Source organism: Cygnus olor, chromosome 8 (genome assembly GCF_009769625.2).
Source record: "Cygnus olor isolate bCygOlo1 chromosome 8, bCygOlo1.pri.v2, whole genome shotgun sequence".
NCBI classification, from domain to species: domain Eukaryota; kingdom Metazoa; phylum Chordata; class Aves; order Anseriformes; family Anatidae; genus Cygnus; species Cygnus olor.
In genome coordinates, this window is record NC_049176.1 from 32,883,037 (window position 1) to 32,903,608 (window position 20,572).

The 20,572-nt window shown below is 40.8% G+C and overlaps 1 protein-coding gene across 1 annotated transcript in view; it reads right to left on the reverse strand.

The window, feature by feature from the left end:
- Nucleotides 1-20,572, reverse strand: part of SLC44A5 (solute carrier family 44 member 5) — an 88,424-nt gene that overhangs the window by 4,131 nt on the left and 63,721 nt on the right. The window contains exons 12-21 of the mRNA XM_040565638.1: nucleotides 18,535-18,634; nucleotides 13,533-13,625; nucleotides 12,499-12,586; nucleotides 10,993-11,255; nucleotides 8,067-8,161; nucleotides 7,584-7,687; nucleotides 6,220-6,293; nucleotides 4,330-4,400; nucleotides 2,585-2,673; nucleotides 1,850-1,934 (exon numbers count right to left, since the gene is read on the reverse strand). Of these exons, the coding sequence (XP_040421572.1) occupies nucleotides 1,850-1,934; nucleotides 2,585-2,673; nucleotides 4,330-4,400; nucleotides 6,220-6,293; nucleotides 7,584-7,687; nucleotides 8,067-8,161; nucleotides 10,993-11,255; nucleotides 12,499-12,586; nucleotides 13,533-13,625; nucleotides 18,535-18,634 (1,062 nt within the window). The remainder of the gene's footprint in view (nucleotides 1-1,849; nucleotides 1,935-2,584; nucleotides 2,674-4,329; nucleotides 4,401-6,219; nucleotides 6,294-7,583; nucleotides 7,688-8,066; nucleotides 8,162-10,992; nucleotides 11,256-12,498; nucleotides 12,587-13,532; nucleotides 13,626-18,534; nucleotides 18,635-20,572) is intronic.

Genomic DNA, 20,572 nt, shown 5'->3' on the forward strand with positions numbered 1-20,572 from the left:
AACTTTATTTTTTAAGGGACCTTTTTCTTTTTTAAAGGACCTTAAAGATCATCTAGTTTCAACCCCTCCCTGCCATGGGCAGGGATGCCACCCACTGGATCAGGCTGCCCAGAGACCCATTCAACCTGACCTTGAACAACTTCAGGGGCTAGGCATCCACGGCTTCTGTGGGCAACCTGTTTCAGTGCGTGGCAGAGCAGATCTCCATACTGCAGCTCATGAAGGAACTCACGGTGGAGCAGATGGATCTGGTCTGAAGGAGGCTGTGGCCCAGTGAGAGCCAACATAGGAGCAGGTGATCTCATGGGAGCTGCCACCTGTGGGGGACCTGTGTTGGAGCAGTTTGCTCCTGAATGATGGACCCTGTAGTATGGATCCATATTGGAGCAGTTCTTGAAGAGCTGCTGTCTGTGGGAAGCCCATGCAGGATCAGTTTGGGAAGGATGGCATCCCATGGGAGGGACCCCACATTGGAGCCTGGGAAGAGAGGCACCTTGACGGTTCAGCATCTGACAAAGTATTCTTTCAGCCTGACTACAATCCCCATTCCCCATTCTCCTGCACCACCTGGGAGGAAGAGGTAGAAGAACGAATAGTGAAGTTGAGCCAGGGAAGAAGGAGAGGGGTGGAGGAAGGTGCTTTTATTTCACTTTTAGTTCTTACTGCTCTACTCTGTTATTAAGTGATGATATACTCAATCTTTCACAAGTCAAGTCTGTTTTTGCCTGTGATGGTACTTGGTGAGTGATCTCCCTGTCCTTATCTCAACCCATTAGCTTTTTTCATCATATTTTATTAGTCTCTTTTCATCGTACTTTTTCATCATATTTTCAACCCCTGTCTCTGTCCTCCATTGGAGGACAGAGAGCTGCATGGTAGTGCTTAGTTACCTACTGATGTGAAATCAACAACGTGACTGAATTATTTGGGTCTGATTCCTTCAGAAAATGCAGCCATTACTACAACTCTACAGAAGTCAAGTAAGACTGAGAGTCAGGTGTCATTGTAGCACCCAAACATAATCATTTGTATCTTCATTCTTAACATCCAAGTATAATTATCAATATCCTGCACAGATGGCAATACATGAACACACGTGTCCAGATTTCTCACTTGCCTTGCAATTGATATAACCACCTCATTGACTAGAAAAAATCATCATGATTCCTTGCTTTCTTTGGTGGTAACACTTCTAAACTTTCACAGAGGTAAGAAGTGAAATACAGCTACTCTACAGAAGGCTATTCTTTTTACTTATAGCAGTAAAGCTGCATATGAGGATGCCAAAAAATGTTTCTGACCGATTTTGTTCCTGTGATTGTTTGACATCCCAGTATCTCCAGAATTGATCCTAACTTCAGTTCCTAGAGAAGCAGAGTTAGGAAGGTGAGTGTTTAAATATGGTTATGATTCAGAGGAAGCAAAGCATTTATGCTACTGTAAGAGTAGAATCAGTACTATCATGTTTATCTTACCTCAGTGATCGCTGTGGATATGATAGATCAAGACTGTTACTATTCCAGTATTCCCTTAGTATGTAATAATTTGTCAGTTGTGAGAACAATCACTATCACATAACTTTCACTTGGACCTACCAGAATGACTTTCATCATAGAAATTAGTATGTTTATTTCTTTAACCCTCTAAGTCTAGAAAAGGGAATGTGTTCTGTAAGAAGTACATTCTCTTCTTATAATTATGTCCTAATTTGAGATCAACTGATTTCTTTTAAGATGATTCTGTGATTCTATGATTTTAGTATTCTCTGGCTGGAAAAATTGAACAGTAGTCCCTTTGAGAGTGCCACAGAATGCTTTCAGATATTAGTGAAACAAAACTCAGTACTTACAAAAGCAGAGGAAAAGTGTATCGACACACATTGCATAGACGCTGAAGAACCCATGTGCAACTAGGTAGGAGCCAATAATGACAGTCTACAAAAAAAAACCAAAGCACAATAAAACCCCAAATGTTAGTTTGTCATCAATATGGCAGTATTAACACAAATAAGAGGCCTAGTCTGCTAAGCAAATTTTGGTAGAATTAATTGCAGCTCCATAATTCTATCAGATGTCACTACTGATGTGAAAAGGTATTACAGGTTCAAGACGCTGTATCCTAACATGCAGTAGCCACCCGTTTTTCAGCTGCCAAATTGGAGCCATTTCAACCCCCACAGAGATTATATGCCAAGAACATTCTGAACTCCTTCAAGATATTATTCTAAAGAATGACTCATCCTGGAGCTGTTCCAGAGTCTATGAGGGCTACAAGGAGAAAGAGATGCATCACAGACCTTTTTCATTATAATCCCCACTGTCATTGGTGCCTCACCACCAGCCTTTGCTATCTGGAAAGTCTGAGCAAAGCAGATGTGAAAACTAATTTCTCTGAAGGTGCAGAGTCATTGCAGTGACACTTCTGCCTGAAGGACCCGGAGGAGTAGAGTATAGCAGTTCACTCCTCACTTCAGTGGGTAGTATGTCACTGAGAGCGTGACAGGAGCTGTTACCATAACATGCCCTGTCTCGTCTGAACACCTCAAGTTGCCTGCAGTGTTCAGAGGATTAGACAGTTGCCTTACCAACAATGGTACCCAGTAGTAATTTAATGCTGGTGCTTCCTGTGCAAAGATTGGTATTCTCTGTGTGAAGAAAAAGAACGCAAGAACACCTGCAAGAAGCACAAAAGGTTAGTGATTCCTAGGGCTACTCTGATCTTCTAACAGCTAAAGAATGGATGAGACAAAACCAACAGACAGTAGATCCAAGGCTGGTTTTTACAAGAGCTTGTAAACAATTAATTCCTCCATACAAATTATTTCCTGGATCTGTATTCTGAACAGGAGAGAGATGTAAATGAATCAATTACTGTAAAGATATCCATGGGCCCAAAATGACTTTAATCAATTGGTTTATTTCATCGTTCTACTGGACTTAATAAATAATGATGAAAAAGACAATAGAATGGAATAATAACTAAGACCACCAGGTGGATTTTTCTAAAATAAGGAAGAAAGTGAGCAAAATCCTGCTGCTTTAGATTTTATTGCTTGAAGAAATACTTAACTATTTCAGATTAAAAAGAGAAATGACAGTGCTAGTGATAAACAGAATAATAAATTTAGAACAGAACAATGCATTTAAAACAGAAACAGACAAAAAGATTTATTCTTAAAGAGAAAGAAGACATGAATGAATTTCAGTATTTCATGGCTAGCATTTCAGAAAATGTGTTTCGAATCAAATTTGCTGCCCCATCTTGAAAGTCACACCACAGTAATGACCAAAAAAAAATAGATGTGGTCCTGGCATTAATTTTCCGTTTCTAGTAAAAATATCATTCATTAGTAATCTTTTAAAGTATACAGAATACAAAATATGTATATTAGTATAGCAATATTTTGAAACTGCTGTCACAATTTAGAAAAGCTGTAATGAAATACTGCCAACTTGAATTTCTGAAAGTGCTTAAATTTTAAAAAATCTATTTTTTATCATAGCAAACCATGAATTATATGAATTTTCAAAAAATGATTTTTGATATTTTGTGGTAACAAAGAAAACTCTATGAAGATGTTAGAAATATTCTATTTTGTTCCTATAGCTTGGAAATTCTTTTGAATGGGCTTTAATACAGCAGAGCTTCAGGACCATCTCCTGCAGATCTGTACCATCTCCTCTTGTATGTGTGCTGTCTGCTACCAGCTGAATGTCATGTGCAAGTTTGCTCAGTTCTCATGGAGGGAGAACAGATTATGACTGACTTATTGGTTGTGAATTTGATTTGATCCAGCTATGATGCTTTGTCTGCAGAAGCCCTTGTGCTAGTAACACATGCAAACACAGTAAAAGCAATTACAGAAATCACAGAATCATAGAATGGTTTGGGTTGGAAGGGACCTTAAAGATCGTCTAGTTCCAACCTCCCTGCCATGGGCAGGGACACCTCCCACTAAACTAGATTGCTCAAAGCCCCATCCAACCTGGCCTTGAACACTTCCAGGGATGGGGCATCCACAACTTCTCTGGGCTACCTGTTCCAGTGCCTCACCACCCTCATAGTAAAGAATTTCCTCCTTATACCTAATCTAATCCTACCCTCTGCATCTAAGTGATATTATTATGACCATACAAAGAAAAAAAATGGGAAAAATATATATTTGTTTCGGTTCAATCTTGCAAATCTTTGGATATGGGAACAGCTTTCCAAATAGTCAGAACAAGGAGAACCTCCAACTGTTAACCAAGCATATATGAATATGGGAAGCATACTTGTAGGTATCAGAAAATAAGAACATACAATTTGGAAAAAAATCGATTAGCTTACCTACACCACCAGCAACGAGAATTTTCCCCAGGAATAAAAGAAAGTCTGTAACTTTGTCCAGAACTGCGACTCTGTTCAGCAAAAGACAAATGATATATAACTATCACAAACCAGACATTTGTATTCTTTTTCCTTACATCTATGGGTAATTGACAAAATGTGGCCAAGAAGCTGTTTACTGCTGGTTTCACAGACTGACAGTATAACAATGCAGAAAAGCAACACTGAGATGGACTTTGTTATAACCTAATCCTGTGAGGCAAAAAAAAGCACTGAGCCTTTTGTTGAATTAGGCCTTAATGCAGCAACACTGCTGCAGCACTTGGAAACTGTTCATTGCTCTTGATGATAAAAAAATAAAAATAAAAATGTATCTTTATTTCAATCTTTCTTTTGGGTCACAGACAAACCAGCCCAGAAGAGGCAAAGTACACACCATAACAAAAAGCAATGTTTGTGTAGATTGCTGGTATGTCCTCCTTTCACTTGGTCCCATCTGGCCACATTTCATCACTCCAGATCATGCCAAATCTACAGAACTATCTTAAGATATCATGGTACAACACTGAAGGTAGGAGGCTGCAAAGCAGAGGGACAGTCACAGATGAATGAATGGAGGTAGACAAAAAAATTGACAGTAAATCTGCAGCCTTCACTGAAAGCAACAGCAGGGAGTTTCTGCTTGAAAGCCTGCCCGCCTGTCTTACCAGAAACTTCAGGTAAATAATGGCATGGAAAATGAGCTTTGCATATTCAGTCTCATGACAACACTGAATGCTATGCAGATTGCAGTATACAGTACTGACTACCATGAAAAATAAACATTATAACTATTAAAAAGAACAAATCATAATTAGCCTGTCAGAGTTCAGCAATAGAAGCAAAATACACAAGATAAAAAAATTTCTGTTCAAAACCATAAAATTATATACCTATATTTTAGTTGTTGCTTTTACTGATTAGAGCAGAAGCACAAAGGACGGTGAAGCAGTGGTTCTGAGAGGAAACAAATGCAGCTTCTCTTTCCTATTGCACAAGCACTACACAATGTGGACACCACTGTTCTGATATGTACTCAATTTTCCCGTCTCCAATCCTTTCCTCCTCTTTCTTAAGCATTGTTTCCATTTTGCTGCCTTTCAGCATCCCCTTCCATTACCCTCCTGCTCCCAGTTCTTCACTAAATAAACTACCTAACCAGTTTTACTGTGCCTCTTGCTTAGATTGTCTGCTATGGCATCAACATGGCCTGCCCCCACATTCTTCTCCCATTCTTTTTTGATCCCACAGTATTACAGGAACAGCCAAGAACAATGAAGTACTGGTGAGAACAGGGAGTTTGGCAGCAGTCTTGGTAGTGGGGAAACAGACCTGGGGAGTTCCCAGCACCAGGGAAGATCTGGTTATGTTAAACACACTGTTTTTGAGAGTACTCCCTCTTCTTTCTTGCCACATTTCAACACCCCATAGGCTTTCTGGAGCAATCTATAGACTTAGGTTTTTCAGTTTTCCTTTTTGAGAGAAAGCAAGTGGACAAACGCTCAAGAAACACACAAACAATAGATTATGAGTATTGCATTGCTGTATACCCATAGATCTCCTCTCAGTGACTCCATTAGTTCCTTGGAGGCACTATTATAATCTATTGGGTGCTTAGGATTTTAAACAAGCAATCAAAACAAAACTGCTATATTAGATCAACTTTGCACAGGTTACTGTGCCAGAGAGCTTGCTCTTACACACTGGCTTTTAGAAGTGATGGTCATGTCATGGGACAGAACCAGCTTACATTAATAGTTGGAGTAGAGGTAGGAGAGGAAGGAAGTGTGTCTTCAGCACGCAATAGCAGGGAAACCTGACATTTCCAAGGACTGGCAGATGGCCCCTTACCTCACCACATTTCGCATGAGCAGAAAGAATGCCTCCTTTGCTGAGGTGCAGAAGTTTTTACCATATATAGCAATCTGCAAAACAATAGTAGTTGTTAAGTGTTTTAAATAATCAGAATACCTCTTTGTATTTAAGAATCATACTACATGTAATGCATAGTTCTTTTTAATCTGTGGCCATGGAACACTCAGATGAACATAAAGGAACAATCCCCCAATCACCTGTTATCTATCGATGCTTCCCATCGAGCTGCAACAGAATATCATCCATCTTTCCCCTCCAAATCACCTGTTTGTGAGTGTGCTACCCCTTGTGATCTTGCAGGCAGCAGATTCAGTACTTAGTTTTCCAAGCACAGCAAAAATGCTACTTGCTGAGGGATTCTTCTTACTTAGCTAGTTACCCATGTAAGATTTATAGCCAGCGGAAAGGAACAGGTGCTTGTAGAGCAAAAGTGAGTCGACCCATTTAGATATTGACTTAAACCTGACTCTGTTCTTGAGAATAAATCAGCAACACCAGTATCAAAGTCAGTAGATTTACATCAGCATAAAGCATGGCAGCTAAAGCCATACAGGAACAAAAACATTTTTCTTTCTGGAATAGTGTCCACAAGGGTAAGATATTCTAGAAAACCTCTTCTGGTTCTAGTACAGTCAGTTTGCCAACTGTAAAAAAGATATTCAAAAAGAATACTTCTTCTTCAAGACAGCATTAATTTGAAATATCTTTTGTTAGAACAGTGGGTTATAATAGATTCATTACAGCCACCTCCTTTGAGATAACATCTGTGACTGTCATTTTCAATCACTGAAATTGTTTCAAGTCAGAACATCCTAGGGTGAAATCTGTGTATGTCTATTTAGGTGAAAATCTGGAATTTCTCTTCAGGAAGCTAAAATAAGGGTTATTTCAGAGTAACATCACTGCTGCTGCTAGTAGAATTTGTGCTTTTGACTTCCAGGATCAAATACAGACACCACATGCCTTCTGACTTCCTTATTCAAATCCTGCCACCACAAAGAAGTGTCCAACATGCAATACAAAACAAGATAACATTCCTGTTGAAATCAGGATTTCAGCCACTGATTCAGAGAGGAAGTTAACCAGTTATGCCATCCTTTTCCACTTACTTTGTGGGGTATGGAGTACAGAAAAAGACAGTCAAGAAAAGACTGAGCTTAGAAGAAGGAAAAAAAAATCTTACTTTTTCATGGTAGTACCACATGCATTTCCTGAAAACTCCTATAAATGCCATTATTTATTCAGCATATTCTAGTACTGCTGGCTGTTGACCAACTAGAAGTAGCTAGGTTATTTTACCATCCCAGACAGGGGAGACCACATGCAAAGACAACACATACCATGATGTAGGCATTTCTGTTTATAAATTTTAAGAATTTTTCCAAACACCAGAAACAGCATTTGAGGCAGCAGAGTAGAAATCTAGTGAAGGAGTTCTGTGTACCTGAAAAAAGGAGAGAGTACATCATAGCATTCATGAACAGTCTTCAGAACAAAGAAATCTATTCAGAATAAATTCTTACATTGTGGCAAAACCAGAAATATTTCTTTTCTTCTATGTACGAACTCTCTTTCCTAACCAAATTTAGCTCACTAGCTTTAAGTTAGATCATATTCATGTCCTGAATGAATTCTGCATTAAACTCCCAATTTACTCAATTTGAGTAAATTAGCACAAATTCATTGATTTTGAATTGAACTAAAATGGCTAGTGCTAATGTGGAATTCACCTCTTTTAATTGCTCAAAAAACATCTTGGGAAAGTCAGGAAATCATTTACAAAAGGAGTTCTTAATAAGCTAGAGCAGATTCATAAATCTCACCTTTCAGTTTGTGATCCAAGTATTCCAGTATTACTCTAATAAGCTGGACAATTGCAAGAATTAAAGCTCCAAATGCCAGTGAACCTGTATGGTACCTGAAAGAAATTAAATGCTATTTAATGGCTTGTATTCACAGCAGTTGGCTCTAATTATACTTTATGTCTTAATCACAATGGCATAGCTAAACATTCCCTACCAGCACAAGCTATCAGCTAAAAAGATAAGTACAAAGCCTGTGCCAAGCTGTAATCACAGAATCACAGAATTGTAGGGGTTGGAAGGGACCTCCAGAGATCATCGCGTCCAACCCCCCTGCCAAAGTAGTAATGACTCTCTTACCTCAGGTTGCTTAGAGCATGTGGCACAACTTAGATCACTACAATTCATTCACTTTTACTGAATCCCTTTGAGCAGTTTTGGAAAATAAATTATTCTAGAATAAAGTCAATCCTAATCTGGACAGAGTGTCCATGGGAGATAGCTATAGGAGCCTAATTATAAGGTAGATTGTGAATCAATTGTCTCATAAAGTCAAGAGAGGCTTTATGTATCAAAAGATTATTATGACTACGTCAATCTTATACCTATGTTTTAAAAGTGTTTATTCCTTAATTGCTATTAGTAAACTAGGCACTTCATGAATCAGGGCATCCTTCTTTAAGTTGACAGGAAGCACCAAAATTTTAATAATCATAGAATCATAGAATCATTAAGGTTGAAAAAGACCTTCAAGATCATCTGGTCCAACCATCACCCTACTACCAATGTCACCCACTAAACCATGTCCCTAAGCACCACGTCCAACCTTTCCTTGAACACCCCCCCCAAGGAACGGTGACTCCACCACCTCCCTGGGCAACACGTTCCAACTACTCTTGCTTGACTGATCTTTCTGAGAAGAAATGTCTCCTAATTTCCAACCTAAACCTCCCCTGGCACAACTTGAGGCCATTCCATCTAGTCCTATCACTAGTTACCTGCGAGAAGAGGCTGATCCCCAGCTCCCCACAACTTCTTTTCAGGGAATTGTAGAGAGCAATAATGTCACCCCTGAGCCTCCTCTTCAAACTAAACAACTCCGGTTCCCTCAGCCACTCCTCACAGGACTTGTGTCCCAGGCCCTTTACCAGCTTCATAGCCCTTCTCTGGACACATTCCAGGGCCTCAATGTCCTTCTTGTAGTGAGGGGCCCAAAACTGAACACAGTACTTCAGATGCTGCCTCACCAGAGCAGAGTACAGGGGGATGATCCTCCCTGGTCCTGCTGTCCTCTAATGACCAATAGGTTAGGGCATGGAGAGGGGGGAGCACAGCAAAAATGGTGGAGTGTGCATCCTGAATAATGCACTGCCTTGCTCCTTGCTCCTTGCTCCTCCCATGCCCATCACAGGAGATGGACTGTCCCATGAAAGGCTCATCTCCACAAGCACAGGGGCACAATGTCAGGTGGGGGAACCCAAACAGTGCACTCAGAGGAAAGGACGCCTGTCCCAGAAGAGCCATCGGCCTCATGGCCCAGGTGTGAAACCCATCAAGATGAATCAATAGAATTGAATTCCTTGAGCACTTTTCGGACTGGGCAGTGTTAATGACTAGGGGTATTGGACACATTAGGGGATACAGGGGAAGAGAGAGCATTTTGGGATAGCACAAGACTTACTATGGGATATTTAGGGGAGGAGGAATCAAAGGCAAGTTAAGAGGGGAATCAATGTAGTTTAGGGAGGAATAAATGCAGGAAAAATTGAGGAATAAGGGGATAAAAAGTTGCATGTAAACAGCTACACGTTAGTACACCTTCTGTGGCCATGCACTGCACCTGATCTGCACAGTCTGACCTACCTTATTAAATTGCATTTCTGTTTTCCTGGGTGAGGAACTCTTTTCTGTGTAGATATGTGTGGGGATGGATTTTTAAGTGCAAGCAGCTTGACACAGACCACACATCAGAGGGCCAGTGGAGCTGTGATGCCAGCAACTGAAGCAACTAATAGTATGTGAGTGTGATTGCTAGTGGATGTTAAGGTTGATTAGCTAGTGAGTAGCTTAAGTAGCTTGGGAGCCAAGTATGTTTATGTCTCTCTGAAGGTGAGACGACAAGAAGAGTTGGCTGCCAGAGGTACCTGAGGGTCCTGGTCAACTGCTGGAGAGACCATCGGGTCTGCATGTTAACTGAGACCTGTTTGTGTGTCTGTCTCTAAGAGAAAGTCACCTGGAGAGGCTAACTACAGGAGGAACCAGGAGTCCCAGACAACTTCCAGAGAGACCATAATGTCTGGGGGTTATTGAGAGGGGTGTGTGTGTGTCTGTGTCTGTGTATCTGTGTGTCTGTCTGTGAGGGATGGAGTCTGTAACAGCAACTGGAGTGGGGCTGTGGGCCTCAGGGTCACATAGATCCAGCTGCCAGCAACTGGGGAATTCGGAGATCGAGGGGCCAGCTACTGGATAGATCAAGTGTCTGAGCCAGGCTACTGGTGGTATATGTACCTTATATTATATATATACAATTGGATGAAAGTCCATTAGTGGGAATTACATACACTAACAGACCATCATCCTCAACAGTCAGGAGTCCTGACCAGAAGGGAACAGGATGAAGCTACTGGGGCTAGTGCTGTTTGTGCAAGTGCTCTGTGTGTGTGTCTGTTGATCTGCATGGTCAGCTGTGTATATATTTGTTGTATACATGTATTTGGGTGTGTGCACCTACTGGGAATAACTGCTCTGCCTTGTAACTGGTTGAACTGGGGGACATCAAGCTGCAGCTGCCTTGCCTCTACTGGGCTACTGGATTTGGCATTCCCCTAAAAACTACATTTTCCTGACTAAGCACTTTCATTTGATATTCTCCATTTGGCTTCCCAAATTGTAAAAACAGCACTTGTTGAACACATAACAGGGATTACATCCAGCTTCACGGTCTTACCGTATTGCCCGTCCAAAGGAAGAGAAGAGTGGCCACAGTGGAATATCAGCTGGTTTTCGAGAGGCCCAGTAATAAGAGGCAAAGGCACCAGCAAGGGTACACTGACCCAGTGCAATTGCAAAGTTTACCAGCCAGAGAAAAACAAAGGCATTGGCTAACTGAAAGATGAAGATGTACTTATGGTACAGACTTTCTCCTCCATAAAATGCAAAAGTACACTGAGCACCTGGACATAATTTGGTAACATTGGTTGTGTTAAAAGTCTGTATGGAAAGAAAAATAAAAACCAGAATGATAAGCAATGAATTCCATGTAGAAAGTCTCTGGAAGTGACTTAATAAAAATCACACAATTCTGTTTGATGTTTCATTAGCTTATTCAACACTGCACTCCAACAGTATGCAACCTGTTTACATATTTAGGGGGTTATATTAATGTCTTATTCAGGTGCTTAACTTTAAACTACGGAGTTAGCAAACAGACCTGTTCACCACACATCTGAAACCAACAAAAATGGAATACGAATTTCAGAAATCTACTTTTAAGACAAATATAGAATCATAGAATTATAGCAGCATAGAATCATAGAATGGCTTGGCTTGGAAAGGATCTTAAAGATCATCTAACTCCAACCTCCCCTGCCACAGGCAGGGATGCCACCCACTAGATCAGGTTGGCCGAGGCCTCATCCAACCTGGCCTTGAACACCTCCAAGGATGGGGCATCCACAACTTCTCTTGGCAACCTGTGCCAGTGCCTCACTACCCTTACAGTGAAGAATTTCCTCCAAATGTCTAATCTATATCTATCCTCTTTTAGTTTAAGACCATTCCCCCTTGTCCTATCATTATCTACCCAAGTAAAGAGTCCTTCTCCACCCTCTTCATAAGACCCCTTTAAGTACTGAAAGGTCACAATGAGGTGTACCTGGACCCTTCACTTCTCCATGCTGAACATACCCAGCTCTCTCAGTCTTTCTACATAGGAGAGGTGCTCCAGCCCTCTGATCATCTTTGTGGTCCTAATATGCTTCAGTTTCATTAAGGAAAACCTGCTCAGCTTAAAAAAATATATATATACTATTCATTTGAAAACTAGAGGCCAAATCTGCATCTTAGTAAGTTACCACATTTGAATTAAAATGAACCAAGGACAATGAAATAGAAGCCTCGCAAATTTGAGAACACCTATAAAAAAAAAAATCTGTATTTCTGTGTCTCCCTCCCTCACCCTGTAAACTGTTAATACCTACCCGTCTCACAGGAAAGTTTAGAAGAAAAAATAGTTTATATCTGTAAATTGCTTTGAACAAAGAAGTGTTACCTGAAGAACTATTTGCAGATTTAACATGAGGAAACATTATTTAAAATAAGAATGTTTTCTACTAGCATTGCATCTAATAGCAATTAAGAAATGCAATTAGTACAACATTTATTATAAATAAATAAACAAATAAATAAATAATAAATAAATGAATAAATAAAAGTAAATATTAGTTACACTTACCTCTGGGTCACAAGTCAGGTTTGCATACTTGCACAGTGTTTGATTAGCCATTACTTTATACACAGGTTCTCCTGATGTAGCTAAAAAACTTAATTAAATGTTTTAAGGAGGAATCACACAACTGTAGGCTTTGAGCAACTTAAGACTCTGAAGTGGGGAACCACTAGCTCTAAAGAATATGTGCAGATAACAGAAAAATTGCTTTTGCTATGCAGATATGTACATGAAGGGCTGACAGATATGATGTAATATTCTCATTACTCAGAGAACTAAGGCAAACTCCATCCCTGAACTATGATAATTCCTGACCAGAATGGGCAAGGGGAATAACCTTGAAGGTTGTGTCAGTCTCTCTTGCACACCTACTTATGGTACGGCAGATTATGCAGTGGTTCTTTGATGGTTCATACTTTGGTGGAAGTAGACACAGAGCAAAAGAATAAATTAACATTGTCCTGAACAGCAAAATCTGGCATTCTTAGCACGTGAAAGTAGAAAAAAATGTTTTAAAAAAACAATTTTTCCCCTCTCTAATATCTTGCCGAACCCTTGCTGTTCCAGGAACAAACAGTTATTTCTGTTCTGCAGTTTAGAGAGGACTAAGTGCACGATATATTCTCATTCCTTTCCTATACTTTTCTGAACAAAAAACACCAGCAGCCTCCCCAGCTAAGAGACCATTAACATTGGGCCTATAGAGCACGCAGCACATTAATGGCCATATTCCCTCTTTGCTGAGGGCTTTTTTTCACCTGTTAAAGTCCACCTTATGTAGTATACTAAGGCCTTGCATGATCCTCTATGCCTTGGCAAGAATTTTAGTCCAGTTCTTTTTAATGAAATTAAGTCTACTGTCTGATTTGTACATCAATCCCAACTGTGCAGTGAGGAACAATCCTGCATCAGTGGAGCAAGTGCTAAGTGACCAAATAGCCCTATTGACATGGGTTTGGTTAAGGTGATATCACAGAGCATGATTTTTTCTTGCAGAGCAGAAGACTGTTCTCCAGAGATGTACACAGACAGAAGGATACACAGCTGTCACAGCCCAGTAGGAAATGCAAATTGCAATGAGTATGAAGGTGACAATTGGGTAGAACAATGTAGACATTATATAGCCAATAGCCCTACGAAAGAAAGAAAACATGTCACGTAAGCTATAACAAGATAAGAAAAAAAAAGCTTTTTATCAACTTCTAACATCATCTTTTTTACTTTGAGCTATTTGTTGATAATGGTAGCATAATCTAGTGCTGGGATCTCAAAACACTGCAGGTACTGCCTTCATATATCTTCACTTCAATATTTCTACCACTCTATTGGCAGCAGTACAGATGACTTCACTAATTTGCCATGTTCGAGCCTGTCTTCTACTTTCTCCTCCTCCACTACTGCTTCACAGATCCTGCTCTTTCCAGGTCATAAACCCATTTCAATCATATCTCCTTGCTGACTGCTGCAGACATTATCCTTTATTTCCATGTCCTACTCTGATCAGATTCTATGCTCTCCCTTCAGCCCCTACATAGCCTGAAATTATCCCTTACTGCTTTGTATTTTGGGACATCGTTCCCATTGTTCCTTTCCTGTCTTAAGTACTAGCTAGTTTGGGTAGAGGCACTGCACTTCTCTTCAGAATTCCAGGACATTCCGACACCTTCCCATGACTGTGACTTTCCTCATACTGAGTTTACGTGGTAAGGGCTTGGTAGCAGGAGGGCTGCAGGCATGGCCTCTGTGAGAAGAGTCCAGAAGCTGCCCCGTGTCATGCTCCAAAAGGGACCTGCTGCTGGCCAGAGTTGAGCCAATAAGTAATGTTGATTGCACCTCTGTGAGAGCATATTTAAGAAAGGAAAAAAAAAAAAAACTGCTGAGCAACAGCAGCTGGGAAAGCAAGGAGTGAGCAACAGCCCTGCAGACACCAAGGTCAGTGAAGAAGGAGAGGAAGGAAGTACTCCAGGCACCTGAGCAGAAGTTCCCCTGTGGCCTGTGGAGAGGCCCTTGGTGGAGCAGACTGTCCCCCTGCAACCCATGGGTCCCATGGTGGAGCAGATCTCCACGCAGCAGTCCGTGGAGGACCCCATGGTGGAGCAGGTGGATGTGGCTTCAGGAAGGCTGCGGCCCATGGAGAGCCCCTGCAGGAGCAGGCTCTGGTCTAGAGCTGCAGCCTGTGCAGAGAAGCCCACGCATGAGCCCATGATCTGGCAGGAGCTGCCACCCATGTTGAAACAGTTTGGTCCTGATGGATGAACCCTGTGGTACAGACCCATATTGGAGCAGTTCTTGAAGAGCTGCTGTCTGTGAAAAGCCCATGCAGGATCAGTTTGGGAAGGATGGCATCCCATGGGAGGGACCCTACGCTGGAACTGGGGCAGAGATTAACTGTGAAGGAGCGGCAGAGATGAAGCGTTAGGGATTGACTGCAGCCCCTGTCCCCCTGTGTTGCTCAGGGGGAAGAAGTAGAAGAGGGTGGATGGAGAGGAAGGTATTTTTAGTTTGCTTTTAGTTTCTTACTGTTCTAGTCCAGTAGTGATAGGCAAAAAATTATATTAATCTCCCTATGCTGAGTCTGTTTTTCCTGTGACAATAACTGGTGAGTGATCTCCCTGTCCTTATCTCAACCCTTGAGCCCCTCCCTTCACATTTTCTCCCCTTTTTTCTTTGAGGAGGGGGAGTGAGGAAGTGGATGTGGTGGAGTTCAGTTGCTCAGCAGGGTAAAAACACCATTCTTGTATGTGCCATAAACGAGTGGTGCTGGTGTTTGGCTGTTGGAAAGCAGAAAGAATAATAAGCCTTGCACTGTTGACAGCTTAGAGAACCCCTTTGTACATCAAGTCTGATGTTTTAGAGGGCAGCAGTCTACTAGTACTTTTTGTGGCTAGAATGTAACTAGTGAGCAGGAATTTAAGCATACTAATTGTTACTCCACCAGGGACTGTTCCTCTTGGTAGCATGGTGTCTCACAGGCTAATACCTTTAGCTTGGTATCTCACTGGATGTGATGGTGGAGAGCATGTTTTTTGTTCACTGAAGCTTACAGGTTGGTTCCCTTTACACTCATGTACCTCTTCCCACTTGTCTAAGTTTTCTTTCCAGTGACACCATAAGCTTATCAGAAGCTTTTTCATCTCTTACTATTGCTCACGGTTTTTCTCTTATAACTTGTGGTACATTTTGATGCCATTATAAGAGGCAGTTTCCAAAATACAAAAGGAGACAAACTTATTCAGCTTCTGCTGCTAAACTAGTAAGTAAATGCAGGGGGTGAGTCAGTGTGGGGAATACAAGGGAACTGTCACATGCAATCAAGATGTTAAGATCCTGAACATGTCAAATTCCATCCTAGTCTATGGATGTAAAAGTACATTAAGAGTCACAAAGGAGGTCATAGCTTTTATGCTTTCTGAGAAATAATCACAACATATTAGCAGTGTTCAGCATTTAATAGGCCTATTTGTTACTACTAAAACCACAGACTGTTACTCCAGCAAACTGACTGTTAATTGTCTCTAACTTTGGATTTTTGTATTATAATTGCAATATTTTTAAAAGAATAGTTAAAGGGTATTGAGAAACATAATTTGATTTCCAGTCATTAGCAACTTATTTTTCATCTTCCTGAATACAGAGCATGGTCTCTTAGGCTTACAGTAATTAAATAGTGTTTCTTAGAATCACAGAATATCCTGAGTTGAAGGGACCCACAAGTATCACTGAGTCCAACTCCTGGCTCCATACAGGAACACCCAAAAATCAGACCCTGTGTCTGAGAGCAGTGTCCAAACACTTCTTGAACTCCACCAGGCTCGGTGCCATGACCAAGGGGCCCCTGGGGAGCCTGTTCCAGTGCCCAACCGCCCTCTCAGTGAAGAACCTTTTCCTAACACCTAGCCTGATCCTCCCCTGTCCCAGCTCCATGCCGACCCCTCGGGTCCTGTTGCTGTCCCCAGAGAGCAGAGCCCAGCGCCTGCCCCTCCGCTCCCCTCGTGAGGGAGCTGCAGGCCGCCATGAGGCCTCCCCTCAGCCTGCTCTGCTCTGGGCTGAACAAACCAGGGGCCTCAGCTGCTCCTCACATCTTGCCCTCTAGACCTTTCACCATCGTTGTAGCCCTCCTTTGGATGTTCTCTCATAATGTCTTATGTCCTTCTTAAATTGTGGTGCACAAAACTATACACAGTATTCAAGGTGAGGGCTGCACCACTGCTGAGTAGAGCAGGACAAGCACTCCCCTTAACCAGCTAGCTCGACTGTGCATAATGCAGCCCAGGATACACTTGACTCTTTTGGCTGCCAGTGTGCACTGCTGACTCATATTCAACTTGACATCAACCAGAACCCCCACATCCCTTTCCATGGGGCTGTTATCCAACCTCTTGTCCTCCAGTCTGTACACACAGCCAGGGTTGCCCCATCTCAGGTGCAGAATCCAGCACTTGCTCTTGCTAAACTTCGTACTGATGGTGATTGTCCAGCCCTCTAATTAGTCAAGATCTCTCTGTAAGGCCTGTTTCACCTCATCTGTATTCATGAGTATAAAAATATCACCTTCAAGTGACCTCTCCATGCTGCTGAAAAACTATAGAATGTTACTACTTCTCAGCAGGAAGTTTATAAAATTTCTGAAATCCTCCTATCTGTCAAGACTACAAACAAAAAATGTTACAGGGTATTGAAAGTGTTCCCTGGTTTTAATGAACAGGAATTAAAGTATATAGTCTAATACTGTCCAGTTTAACTGCTATGCCCTAATTGCATAGTAGCATAAGAAATCGATATCTGACTGCATACAGAAATTCAGTATTTGTTAATCCTGTCACAAAAATCTCAGATCCTGATTCCTGAAGACCACAGTGCCAATGGAGATGGCAGAAAACTGTAAGCAAGTGCACACAGATAAACTCAGAGTTAAGTCAATGTGCTCTAACGACAGAGCTCTACTGCCAAGGAAGATGCTTTCAGTAGTTGCCAATCAGACCTTTGCCTATTTGAAATGAAATCCAAGGGCCTGATCTTTCAAGTCCTTTTTCCCTTTGTTACAAACCCAGTTTTAAAAATAACTAAGCATATCCCCAGGGAAGTGGTCACGGTGCCAAGCCTGATGGAGTTCAAGAAGAGTTTGGACAATGCTCTCAGACACATGATCTGATCTGATCTGATTTATTTATTTATGTATGTATTTATTTATTTATTTAGGGAGGTCCTTTGGGGACCCAGGAGTTGGACTTGATGATCCTTGAGGGTCCCTCCCAACTCAATTCTATGATTGGCACTGTAAAACATAGGAACTACTGCAAAGTCTATACAGATTTCAGGAAAAACAAAATGAAGAGGTCTCCTAGGCCTTCAGATAAAAAATACATGCTCTGATTTCCTATTTGCTCAGAGCTGAAAAGAAGTATCTTGGACTGAGCCATTTTGCAATGTCTGGTAATGGAAGTCTCCTTTTCTCTCTGCAGATTTATGCATGTCCACACTGTGAAGCCAGGAGTTGGACTCAATGATCCTTGTGGGTCCCTTCTAACTCAGGATATTCTGTGGTTCTGTGGTTCTATGGTTCTGTGAATTGGAGACAGAAGAAGGCAGTCTTTTCTAAATAAAAGTCACTGTAAAAAAAAAAAAAAAAACCACACCAAAACTCCACCACCTATATGTCATTTTGGAGACAGTCCAGTTACAGAGCAAAGTTCGCAGCAATAGGTCCCCAGGCTCCTCCTATTATAATGGACTGCATTTAACATTTCAGCTGATATACCTGTTTGCACTCAGGATACATGGAACCACTAGCTGTATATGTACTTTTAAGGCAGGAAACTGAGAGCTAAGAAATGTCTTATTGCAAAACAGAAAGCTCTTATAAGCACAACCTCTTTAAGAGAGAACCAGCATTCCATATACTACCTAATGTTCTCAACATACCCAGTGTTGTGCTTTTACTCTCAACTTTCTGCTCTTTGTACTGCAAGATGAAACTCAAGAAGAATATACCCTAGAGATCATTAATAAAGTTAAAAGTATTTTAAGATCAGACAAACATACCTACTACCTTCCTTCAACAGTGCAATAGCAATCCGAATCCTATTCCTTAGGAAGATCAGCATCAGTATTATTATGACCTCAACAACACAAAGTATTATCACTGTAAATAAAAAAAAAAAAATAATTTATCAAGAATCAAACCAATACACTGCCCCTGTAAATTGCTTTTTTTCCTGCCTTGCATTTTACACTATTGCTCATGAACTCCACTAGATGCTCTGCTAGAGCACTTCTCCCTTTCATTCACTGCAGCTGCAAATCTTCAATTCTATTTCACAGTTCTGTAAGTGCCAGTGTAGGACAATTCTACACGCAGGGAATTAGAATGTATGAGACCCTGACATCAGCATTTGTAATTTTAGATGAAAAATGGAAGATAGCATTCTCAGGCAAAGATAATCGTCCACTAAAATATGACCGTACCATTTGCCCTTAAATACAGTTTACCCATAACAAACCATATTTTTCACAAACAAGCATTTTCCATGTTAATACTTAACTGCTGCTAATTTGTAGTATCTAAATACAGTAAATAAAATAAAAAGGAGACAATGAGTTAACTCTTTCATGAAGAGTGTGTTTCTCTCATGCATATTGTTCTAACATTTAAATGTACTTAAATCAATAGTTTTGTCTGAGTATTAACCTGGCATGAGCTCATTTCACTTCACATGGAAAAAAGAAGGAAGGAGAAGGAGAAGGATAGGACAGTTCTGGACAAATTATTTGCACCTTCCTGTTGTGCTGCTGGAATCAAACTTCTGAGGTCAGAGAGCTGAGAGTGGTATACCACACAACATTTCTTAGCCGTGTTTGAATCATAACCCAGATTTGGTTCAAAGAGTCTGATCAGTCTGATTTCTATTTGTGTCAGTTCAAAACCTACTTCTGCACTAGAAAGTAAAATAAATAAATAAATAAATAAATAATCTCTGCGCTTCATCTGGATAAGACAGGGTCCTGAAGCACATCTCTTCAAACTCTGAGACATATCCATTAACTCTAGGTGCTTCAGATAGTTAGACAACATCTAAATGAGCCCAGAAGTTGGACTCGATGATCCTTGTGGGTCCCTTCCAACTCGGATATTCTATGATCCTATGATAAACCTGTCCAGCAGTTGTGGATGGTTGCACACAGTGGGACTTGACTCCTTCAGATGAAACCAGGAATTTCTGTAGAGGGAGAGGAAAACAGAAGGGATAACTATTCCTAGGACTTGGCTTGCCTGGAAGTTTGCAAAAGGATATGGAGATTGGCTTTAGCTGTTACAGCTAAGACATAGACTCAGAATCCAGACAGAGATATACACAGATACTCTTAAAACATGATTACAAATATTATCAGCACCCCTGGCCATCATAACTGCAGGTGGCAAGTAACCACTGTGATGCTCAGAGCCACAGATTTTGTTCTGAATAAAGTTTTTGTTACATGCACTTTAGCACCTATTTTGATGGAGTTCCTCATGAAGGAAAACATAATCAGTTTTATTTAAAGTTGGTCTCATTTCAGTTCAGTTAAGTTAGTGTGACTTTTCCCCTTGTGAAAAAATGAAAGCATTGTTAGTACATGATGAGTTCTAGACTAGGACTGAGAGGACTTATATTTTCATCAAGGATATTTAACTGGTTTGCTGGGTGATTTTGGACAAATCATTTGGACAGTTCCTGAGTACCTTAGTTTACTTGTCTGAAAGTGACACTGACCTCTAGATAAACTACACATTGGCTGCTAAGAATCAGGCAGCAGAAGGGACTGGAGAGTTACAAGGAAAAACATAATACAGTCAAAAGGCTCTCTAGAGATAGAATACTAAAAAGATTTGCCTCAACAGTACATAGGAAGATGCCTCACAAGCTCAATGATCCAACGAAAACACAAAGCAAAGAAAGCAGATTTAAGCAATATACTGTTCTATTAATTCAGCTAACAGTTTTTATCTAGGCTATGTCCCATTCACCATCCCAGTTACAGTGTCCATGTGCCTTCTAATAGAGTAGTAACTGCAATGCAATTAATATTTGCCACATATTTG